Raw genomic sequence first — 10,609 nt, 5'->3', positions numbered from 1 at the left:
GTGGCGTCACTATTGAAGGCTGATGGATCTGCAGATTTAGTTCTGAGACGTGCTGATATGGGTAAGAATCTGCTTCGTAGATACCAACTCTTGTCCAACAAGTCTAAGTTTCATTCGCTCTTGTTTAGATACAGGAAGTTCTGCATCAGTTGAATAGCGAGTTGCAGTCAGTATCTGCGCCAGACTGTTTTGTTCAGTGGGGCTCTCGAAGGAAGATTATTCGCAATCCTCTTTTGGGGCCCTGCCGCTGTGGCTAATGGAAGGATCATTAAGCTCTAAGACTACAGAACTGCAGATCTGGTCATAGCTCAATTTTGTCTATATATGCCCACATAGAAAGATCCCACGAGTTCAAGTAAAGTCTCGCTCATACGAAGCAACGAACTTGTACGGATGAATGAGATCAACGCTGGTGTTAGCGGGTGCCAAGAGAGCGCCACTTGGCTGATCTGCATGCAGGGCATTGGTGTAAGTGCAAAGCTACAGCCAACTCTTGGCTGCATGTCAATATATTCGCAGGCAGCGAACCACTTGACTTGAACTCAGGGGGCTTTTCGCCCGTGGAATGAGATAGCTATAACAATCAAACGAGAAATTGAAGCATTCTCTTCAGCTTAGTCAATGGACCTTTTGCTAGGCAGCCATGCGCTAGTGAGTGCTGACTTACACTTAGTCACTATAAAGTCGCGTTCACTTTCTCCCAGCTTTCATCCGTGATCAGACCACACAAACTCTTTTTTCTCGTTCTATTAAACATTGCTTTGAAGCAGCAATATCACAATGGCAGAGGAAGACTCACGCCCGGTTCAATCTAACATCTTTGAGGCCATTGTTTCTGCAGACATCCCTAGTCTCAGACAAAGTCTCGCATCAAAGGAAGTGGACCTTGAAGCTCGAGATCCTGTTGGTCGAACTGCACTGCATCTGGCAATTATTGCAGCGTCGGCAGAGATTTGCCAACATCTGATCGACAATGGCGCTAGTTTGGATGCATGGACTGCACAAGGCGAAGCGGTAGTGCATCTCGCTGCTAAGAGAGGCGATGTAGATGTTTTGCACGCGGTCATGAAACCTCTCGAGGCAAAGAAGCTAGCTACTCAGGGCAATGTCACCGCTGATGATAAAACGAAAGATCGCACTGTACACGTGGATTGCCTGACGCAGAAGCACCGAATTTCACCACTCTACATTGCTGTTGCTCTAGGTAAGTCGGAGATTGATCCATCATGTTCAATGGGAGCTTACACGAGAAATAGCACATCCAGAAGTTGTGGAAGTTCTGCTAGATACCTACCATGCTGATGTCAACATAATTGTTGGCAAAGAAGACATCCAAAAAGGAACTCGAACCGCCGATGTTCTTGAAGCAGCTCTTCAGCATCCACGCGATACCTGTCGTTCTCTCTTGAAGATCCTAATTCAACGTGGTGCCAGCTTGCTCAGCCCATCAACAGGTACAGTATCAAAGACGGTGCTTCTTCTAATTTTGCAGAGAGACGAAGATGTACTGGATATCTTTGCGGAACTCGACTCAGAAGCCTTCGCCCATGCGATCGGGAAATATACATGGGGGGGAATCGATGAGATTCCAAAACGCTCTGACTTCTGCAATCGAGAGTCGCCTTGAGGATACGGCATTCAAGCTTCTTTCATATGGGGCACCTCCAAAAATAGAATTCGACTCTTCCTTAGATGCTCACAAAAAGGGTTCATTTTATAATTTTGGAAAGACTGCTTTGGAAGCCGCCGAAGAGGATTTCTGGCAGCCAATTTTGTGTGCTGCTCATTTTGAAATGCCGCGGATGGTGACGGAATTGTTGAATCGCGGAGTAGATCCCAATTCTCGTTTCACTGATCACCAGGCTCGTAGCCTGATTTGGTCTCGCGATTCCCGCAGTGTCTTGGACCTAGTAAGTGTCAAACTTGCAGAGCTGCGTGGCTGGCATAAAGAAGATGAGACCGTCCCTCAGGAACTGGTAGGGACGCCGGAGGAGACTAACCAACGGGATGGAAAGGAAAATGCAGTTATGCAGATGATCAAGCTGTATGAAGAAGCAGAAGCAAAATTAGTCTCTTTGGGAGCCAAGGTAACTGACGGGCTGAACGTTGAAGCCGCTGTGGAACCTCGACCTCATAAAAGAGTTCAATTACATGCTCCTAGTCCTAAGGCACCAGCTGAGGTCTTACCACCTTCACATATATCTACTGATGAAATCGACGTCAACAAGCTGGAAACAGAGGAAGATGGACAGACGCTATTGTAAGTTTCCTAATTTGCCCTGGAATTTGGTAAAGTGCGATACTAATACACGTTTTCTCTTTTGATTTAGACTAGCCGCTTGCAGAAACAATGATGTTGCGCTGGTAAAAGCACTTACATTGGGCAGATGGGGCATCGACCTCAAGTTTCCCCCTATTTCGATATCGGAGTGCACTGGCTACTCGAAAGGCCCTTACCACGCTGCTGTGGAATCGCGAAATTATGACCTGGCTCGCACTATAGTTCAAATCTCGGCAGTTCAGCAGGCTGATTTCGTGGATAATGATGCAAACGATCTATCGAGTGCTTTAGCCGACGATCAACACTCCATTGAAAGCATCAAGGGTGTTTCAGCTCAAGTCAAGTCAACGAAATCGGCGAGAGCGATTGTTCGCGACAGTGGAGCTATCAATTTTGCAGAACATAAAAAAGACGAGGAGATGTTCCAGTTTGCGGCTGAAATGCACTACTCGTTTGGACTTGACGAAGACGATGTCAAAAATAGTCCTCGCTCCGTTTATCATATGATGGAATGGGGAGATTGGCCTGCGAGTGTCATAGAGCGGGTTAAAGCAACCGGTGCTCCATTTCAGCATACCATGGTTCAAGGAAAATTGAAAGGCAGAAAGCAGGTTGACAGAATTCGCCATTTGTCTCCTCTTCTTCGAGCCGCCTGGTCTGGCAACATAACTATGGTGCGGAGCTTCCTTGATAAATCCAAATTAATGGCAGCATACAAGCATTTTGCTGCACACAACGACTTTTCAACCAACAAACTCGGCCCCGAACAAGCCCGAGCCGATTTTATGAGCGCCGTGAAGGAATGGGTCAATAAAGAAGGTAAGTTTCTGCCGCTTCATTATTTGATGACCATCAATAACCATTGTCTGTCAGAAAATCTTGTCTTGCATTGTGCCATCTTGTCTGGTAAACCAGAACTAGTCAGACTTGTCCTCTCAGCTCGTCCGGAACTTCTCGAGGTCAAATCTATAGACGGATGGACGCCCTTGCTGACAGCAGCATTGTGCCAGCAGGTCGAGAGTATACGTATTCTTCTTGAAGCAAAGGCTAACCCCTTCGCCACCGATACATTTGGGCGAAATATGCTTCACCTTTTCCTAGTCTCGCCCACTGGGAATTATCCTTATGAACTTGGAAAACTCTCTTCTTTTTTCCGCCTGGTGGAAAAGCCAGTACTTGAAAAGCTTCAAGAGGAGCGTTGTATTGAAAGCCCCGGGGGGCTGACACCTCTTGCGCGTTGGGTATCTTCCACTGTCAAGTATGCGCCAAGCGCAGTATCCATCGATCTGTTGGAGGCTTCTACAACAAAGCCGATGGAGATGTGGGACGGCAGAGGCTTCACACCTCTCCACACTGTACGCTTCCCCTTCTTCTATCAAGTTTCTCTGTTGGCTAATAACAATTCTTACTAGGTCTCAATCTTCTCGCGGGAACATCTCATTCGTCCATTTATCGAGAAAGCGCCTCATGTCCTGTTCTATGAGGACATTGCCGGAAAAACCTCTCACGACATCATCATCGAAAACCAGCTACATGGATATCTGGAATATCTCATGCCAAGTTATACGCAAAGTGCTCGCTTTCCATCGAATAAACTGCTCCACTGGCCTCTATTTGCCTTTGGTACAGATTATAAGGGCTCTTTACAGGAGAAACAGCCATATCGAGTTTGGGAGATTTGCCGAGATATTGTTCAATCGATGAAGCCTGGGCTACATCACAGGAAACTGCTCACTGATGCTGACCGAATGGAAATCTCGCAGCTGTATGTATAATCTTCGGGCATTCCTGTCTGTGGCATGGCTAACATGAAAATAGATCAAAAGACAAGCAGATGTCGAAGAAACCAAAAGGAGGTCCGCGCGATGTGATGACACTGGCTGTATTCAAGCCTGGATACTTGTGCTGGTAGGAATAAGCTGCTTACTTGCCTGGTAAGTATTTACTCTACTATTTAGCTATAATGTCGACTTTGGTTGAGAGGTGTTGGACGAAAAAGAAACCGTCGCGACAAATTGAGCATCTCACTGAAAATAATGGAGTTCACTTATTAAGAGTAATATGTGTCCTACAACATGCTCTCCTGTCATTGCTCTGCGTCTTTGGTGGCTATGTAATCATCACATATGTAACTCTATTCTTCTTTTCCAATGCTCATTGAGATGGTCTCTATCGTGGCCAATTCTTTCAACCATGCCTCTGCTTCTTTCTTGGCCAGAGGCCAACAGTCTTGGCCCATAGGTACTCGCAAACACTTTTTGACATCCTCAGAAGCTGCAGGGCCCGTACCGAGGATGACGTTGAGAAGCACCTCTGAAGCCTTGGCGACGTCTCCAAACTTACGCCGCTTCATATCTTCCGTCACTTCAACCATTTTCGCAGTCGGAGTACCTTCGTACGGGCCTAGTCCTGATTCTGGGAAAACCAGAGTGTCCATAAAATTGGTTCGAAATGCACCCGGCTCGGCGATGATTATTCGTATGTTGAACGGGGCGACTTCATTCGCGAGTGCCTCTGAAAGCCCCTCTACCGCGAACTTGCTGCCGGCGTATAATCCTCGGCTAGCGAGCCCAATGAATCCTGCTCCACTAGTGATGTTAACGATGATACCGTATTGGCGAGAGCGGAATGTCGGGAGAACGCCTCGAATAGCCCGCAATGTCCCGTGGAAATTGGTTTCCATCTGGGCATGAGCCTCTATATCGCTGCAACCGATGATATCAGTGTTAATTTCTCTTTTTAAGATATCTTATCCAGGAAAAAGAATGTCACAAACCTAATCTGCTCCACAGGACCCAAGAGTGCATACCCAGCCGAGTTAACCAAAACATCCACATTCTCTTTCTCAGCGATATCGCGGATCAAGTTTTCGCACGATGCGCTAGAAATGTTCAGTTCACACCAAACGCCTCCTAAGCTTTCGAAATCTGGGCTAGATTCTCTAGCTCTATTTGAGCTACGAGTTGTGCCGAAGACTTTGTGGCCCTGCCGTAGAGCATCGAGACTTAGCTGGCGGCCTAGGCCAGAGCTCGCGCCAGTTATCAAGAAGACAGTCATATCTCGTTTTTAAATGGTAATTGGTTTGTACAGTAGCGAGAATGGAATAATGAATAAACGACGGGTAAGTCATTTGTATATAACCTGCAGAGCTTCGCCATGGCCTGACCTGAAATGGATCGCCGGAATTATGGCTTAAGCCCGATTCAGTGGGATTGGCAGGTCTTTGTATCTAGCGACTGTTGTGATAGTCCGTTAAGATCCGATATGTCCGCTCTATTCACTCTTGACATGTCTTGAATACCTAGGTAGTCCTTCAACGAGTTGCTTAGAGAAAGAAATTGGCCTAACTTCGAGGATGAATTTATCAAGCTGTTCATATTGCCCACGAAGCTTCCGGCTATAGTATAAAACAACAGCATTTTGCAATCGCGATATTACTTGTTGGTCTAAAACCGCTAGTAAAACTCAATTATTACAAGGTGAGATTGAGAACATCATAATCCCTAGTACTCGGTGTCCAGTTTATAGGTGAGCCAATGTGTATTTACTGCACCTGGGTATCGAGAATGAACCAAAGTACGAACTTTGAGAGTCTTGTACGCGATGATAGATCGCGCATTGCTGTGTATGCTAATACTATGAAACATTTTATATATCAAAGCATTCCAGAAACCCGCCATCAAGTTGACATTCTTGTTGATTAGCTAGATATCCCGATGATATGTAAGGATTGAGCCTCGAGGTAGAAGCTACTGGGTTACCTCCAACAGCCCCGTCATCAACTAACTGGGTATTCCACTGATAGAGACCTGACTTCTTATCTCATATATTTTGTTATACAGGCACGTCAATTAATGCTTTTGTTCTGTCGTGTTGATCCGATGATACCAAATGAACCAGATATAACCATGAATCCCAAGTGTCCAATGACTATTATGGGCTCGGCACAAGAAGCTCAACTGTTCCTGGCTTCAACAATCTGTAGTGCTTTAGACAAATCTATAGATTGTATAGTACCTGGAAGTATGTAACTGTTCTTAAAGATCTTGGGTATTCGCACTCCCAATCTCGTACTATCTGTGAACCTTGTCGCAAGAACTTCAGCGTAGATTCGCCTTGCATACTAGTTCTTAATAAGTGATAAGTGACAGATAAATCTTGCGATAAGAACTAAGCGAGGCAAGCTACAAGCAACCATTGATCTCGGGCGAGTAACCCTTGGAGTGTAGTCGTCAACAAGCGGGCCCACGTCTCGGCCAGCACTATTTTCTTCCCAACGGCGAGACCGTGCTAATGGAGTCATCAACAACCCTTGCCACAGCGATTGTTCAAGTTTAATAGTCACTGCAATAATAGGACTGTGTAGTGTATTGAGAAGACCAGTGCGTAATGCAAACAAGGACCAAGATCTTATGACAAGCAGTCTTAAAGATCCTCTTTCCGGTAACGTATGGAGTTTACAGTCGCCAACCTGTTCAAAATGAATCTAACGAGCTGAGATTCAGTTTACCAGGAACAATGTTGGCGCAAGAAGCAAGGATACGGAAGTTCTATTGAAAATATAAGAGGCTTTTCGTCAAGTGCTTATGTGGTCTGATTGTCTCATAGCAGTGTACTATCTAACAAGTGCTGGGTACTACATAGCGAATAGCAAATCGCAATAGCAAAACTCAATCTCCACCATAATCGCATTTCTTCGTATGTATCTAGCAATTATGTTATCGGGACCTCCATGCCACCGATACACGGCTGAACTGTCAACTATTCGGGCGTTTTAAGACAAGAAGTGGGTGCTGATCGGTATGACGTAGTGGCGTTTTCCAAATTGAGTAGAAATGTTGGCATTCGTTGTCCCCATATCTAGCTTAGCGATGATATCTTATATAATGCTTATCAAACCATTGAAGCTTAATTTTCACTTGGACATTGTTCCGTCCTCGCAAGAGAGTGGGAAAAACGAAAACGCCAGCGCTCCTAGGACAGACCGTGCCCAAAAATCAAGAGAGCTAACTTGGTATGGACAAGCAGTCCGCAACAATTTTTCCTATTTTGGAATGGCCTCTCGGAACTTTTAGCGAGGCCTGCTAATGCTGGAATCACGCGTAATGTAGATGACCTCTTTTTAAACATGTTAATTTAACAATGGAATCTTGCGAACTGAAGGCCTCATTACTAACTCTTTTAAGGAGAGCTCTTGTAAAAATATTCGCTCTTCCTTATAAAGCTGTATTATGAGATTATAGGTTTATTCCCGTTTGTTCCGATTCAATTAGTGGCTGCTTCTAGAATCGCTTGACTTCCTTGCTGAAAGTGTTGTCCAGAGATGTATATATACGTGGCGGATATTCTTCCAAGATTCTTTTTTTTTTCCAAGCTTCCAATAGTATCAACAATAAACAACAAACCATCAACTCAATTGGACATCTATTACTTCTATCCCTGACAATCACAAGTCCCCTGACTATCCAAGATTACTCTCCATCAATAGACTCAAGCATCTCGAACTTATACACAAATCGTTTCCCTTCATCAAACATATCTATACTTGGATATAATATTCACACTAGCCTATTAGACATCAAACAATGGCTTCCACAGACTCTCTCCTCTTCACACCCTTAAAGTTCGGCAAGGTAGAGCTTAGCCATCGAGTTGTACTATCCGCTCTCACACGACTTCGCGCCGACAAGAATCATGTTGCAACAGATCTGATGAAAGAATATTACCTTCAACGCGCTTCCATGCCAGGTGGCCTCATTATTGCTGAATCGGCGGCAGTAGCTAAACACCACGGTGGCATGGGCTACACTTCGGCTATTTGGGGCGAAGAGCATGTACAGGGATGGAAGCCTATCGTGGACGCAATCCACAACAAGGGCAACTCCATGTATCTTCAGCTTATGGCTTTCGGAAGAACGGCCCAGCCAGCAGAGGCTGAAGAAGAAGGATTCACAATCAAAGCACCCAGTGCCATTGGTTTCGAAGGCGGTGCGGTACCTGAAGAAATGACCATAGAGGATATAAAGAGCACCATCAACGACTACGTCCGAGCCGCCAAGAACGCTATCCGAGCTGGCTTTGACGGCGTCGAGCTATACGCTGCCAACGGCTATCTTCTTGACCAGTTTATCCAAGATGTGAGCAACCAGCGAACAGATGAGTACGGCGGTAGCATCGAAAACAGAAACCGACTAGTAATAGAAGTTGCCCAAGCCGTCTCCGACGCCATTGGAGCAGAACGTGTCGGAATCAAGCTGAGCCCGTGGTCTGACTTCCAGGGCATGCGCATGGAAAACCCAATCCCACAATTCACCGACCTCATTCGCCGCCTCAAGGATGTTGGTCTTGGCTACCTGAACTTGATCGAGTCTCGCGTTTCGGGCATCGACTACACAGATGGGACCGAGAAGCTTGACTGGGCGTGGGCGCTCTGGGATAAAGTGATCATTGCAACTGGTGGTTATCTGCCAGAGACGGCGCTGGCGTTGGTGGAGGAGCACAAGGACAAGGATATTGTGGTTGCCTTTGGAAGGCGATATGTCGCCAACCCTGATCTGCCATTCCGTATCCAGAAAGGCCTTGAGTTGAATCCATATGACCGCAGCTCATTTTACAAAGTGGGGGCTCCAGATGGTCTTATTGATTATCCATTCAGCAAGGAGTATCTGGCGTTGAAGAATTAGGGTAGACATTGGAAAGCTATTATACGATTTATAGAAAATTGACAGTGAAAACAACTGATTCATCTATTCTGCCGCGTCACGATGATTGTGTCTGCGTGACTCTTGATTGATCCATTAGAGATATATCGCCAAGAGCATTGCCAAGGGCGTGCTACATATCAGGAATTGCTATCAAAAAATGTCGATGAAGCGGGTGAATAGGCCATGATAAAGGTGGGTATATATTGCGCTGTGGCGAGCAGCGTAAAACCATGCCGGGGTATCTATAAAGAAAGGACTAGCTACTACAAAGACAAATCGCGAGATGAAAATAACGCCGGCTCCCTATGCTTGCAATTCCAATAATCGTGAGAATCCAACATCCGAGCCATCCAAATCTTCGCCGCTGCACCCAGCCCTGCCAGGATAACGACCATGATTCAGGAACCAGCTCATCGTGGTAAACGACCTCCAGCTTGATTACGCCGCTGCCTCCGACCCTGTCAGATTAACGACCATATCAAGCGCCAGGTGTATACTATGACGTGCCACCAGTTTTATATGCTGAAAGACTGCCCGCTGCCCCCAGCCCTGCCAGGTTAACGGGTATGCCTTCTAGCCAACTGGTACTCGGATGTTGGATTCCCTATGCAATGTTCACCTGTTGTTTGTAACTGCGCACGCAATGCCATTGTCGTTTAAATACCACAGTTCGCATCCAGGACTCCGTCTAGAAGACCGTCTCGAGTGTAAAATGGTATCGATGAGAGGTAGGTCATTATCTTCTTGCCGCTGATCTGTGCGACGGCTATTTCTCTTCTGCCGTGGCTGCCGCTGAGAATCTTTTCCTTGGGATGATGCTGGGGAAGGGATTGCAGACTGCCGACGAGAGCTTCGACGTTTCCTTCTGAGCGGAGACGGGCCATGCAGAGTCGTTTGCTGCGAATTCGGGGATGGCGACGGTTGTGGTATTGAAGTAGAATGCTGCGGTAGAGGAGTGTCGTTGATGGCTGCATATTCGTCCACATCGGGCTCGCTGGTGTCTCTATCTGAAGGCACCGGGCTTGGTAGCGGATTTCGATGCACAGTCTGTGGCTGGCAGCTGCACACTGATTCTGCGTCTATCCACGCCCTGTGAAACGCCTCTGCCCACAGGTTTGGCTTCCTTTCTTGTTCTGGTTCATATCCTATGCTTGGCCACAGCTCTGGAGACGAGCTTCGAGAGCGTCTGGTTATGGTGCCTGAGTTGTGGTCCGTCCTGGCCCGCTTTGCGCCTGGCTCTTCGTCTGAGTCGGTCTGCAACTCCTTGGATCTATTCCTCTTGCGTTTCTCGAGTCGTGGAGGCATCACTGGCGACAGTGGCTGTGGCGGCGCGAGGAAGACATGGCAAGTCTGAGGGTTGGACGCATCGTCAAGCTGCGTTAGCCTGGCCCTTTTGCGCGGCAAAACCGGGCCAGTGTCGGATTTTCGCTTCGTCATCGCGTTAAACGGCCAATTTATGCCCGGATTATGTCTGAGAGAGGCGTCGGCGACCGTCGTGGAGTGTCTGGCGGTTGGTGGATTCAATCGTCTGCTGAACTGCTGCAAAGCGGCTGACGATGCTGTGAAGTGAGGCGCGCAACCGCATCACGTGACCTGCGATGTGCATCAGCGCAAGTCGCGACCA

The 10,609-nt window shown here is 46.9% G+C and overlaps 4 protein-coding genes across 4 annotated transcripts; 2 read left to right on the top strand and 2 right to left on the bottom strand.

The window, feature by feature from the left end:
* The first annotated feature begins 712 nt into the window (after positions 1-712).
* TrAtP1_010660 (uncharacterized protein) lies at positions 713-4,277 on the top strand. The gene is made up of 6 exons (XM_014092129.2): positions 713-1,204; positions 1,257-2,260; positions 2,331-3,100; positions 3,155-3,636; positions 3,694-4,046; positions 4,100-4,277. Exons 2-6 carry the CDS (start codon positions 1,503-1,505, stop codon positions 4,191-4,193), a joined length of 2,457 nt encoding a protein of 818 aa, XP_013947604.2. The 5' UTR covers positions 713-1,204; positions 1,257-1,502; the 3' UTR covers positions 4,194-4,277.
* A 70-nt stretch (positions 4,278-4,347) lies between these two features.
* Positions 4,348-5,397, bottom strand: TrAtP1_010659 (uncharacterized protein). Its single transcript, XM_014092128.2, has 2 exons — positions 5,058-5,397; positions 4,348-4,986 (listed from the first exon to the last, which is right to left on the bottom strand). The coding sequence occupies exons 1-2, from the start codon at positions 5,336-5,338 to the stop codon at positions 4,416-4,418; spliced, it is 852 nt and encodes a 283-aa protein (XP_013947603.1). The 5' UTR covers positions 5,339-5,397; the 3' UTR covers positions 4,348-4,415.
* A 2,281-nt stretch (positions 5,398-7,678) lies between these two features.
* Positions 7,679-8,964, top strand: TrAtP1_010658 (uncharacterized protein; the record flags this gene model as incomplete). Its single annotated transcript, XM_014092127.2, has 1 exon — positions 7,679-8,964. Exon 1 carries the CDS (start codon positions 7,867-7,869, stop codon positions 8,962-8,964), a length of 1,098 nt encoding a protein of 365 aa, XP_013947602.1. The 5' UTR covers positions 7,679-7,866.
* A 151-nt stretch (positions 8,965-9,115) lies between these two features.
* TrAtP1_010657 (uncharacterized protein) lies at positions 9,116-10,510 on the bottom strand. The gene has a single exon (XM_014092126.2). It carries the CDS (start codon positions 10,420-10,422, stop codon positions 9,601-9,603), a length of 822 nt encoding a protein of 273 aa, XP_013947601.1. The 5' UTR covers positions 10,423-10,510; the 3' UTR covers positions 9,116-9,600.
* Between the last annotated feature and the right edge of the window lie 99 nt (positions 10,511-10,609).

This window comes from Trichoderma atroviride, chromosome 6 (assembly GCF_020647795.1).
Source record: "Trichoderma atroviride chromosome 6, complete sequence".
NCBI classification, from domain to species: domain Eukaryota; kingdom Fungi; phylum Ascomycota; class Sordariomycetes; order Hypocreales; family Hypocreaceae; genus Trichoderma; species Trichoderma atroviride.
This window is presented reverse-complemented; position numbering and strand designations above follow the sequence as displayed.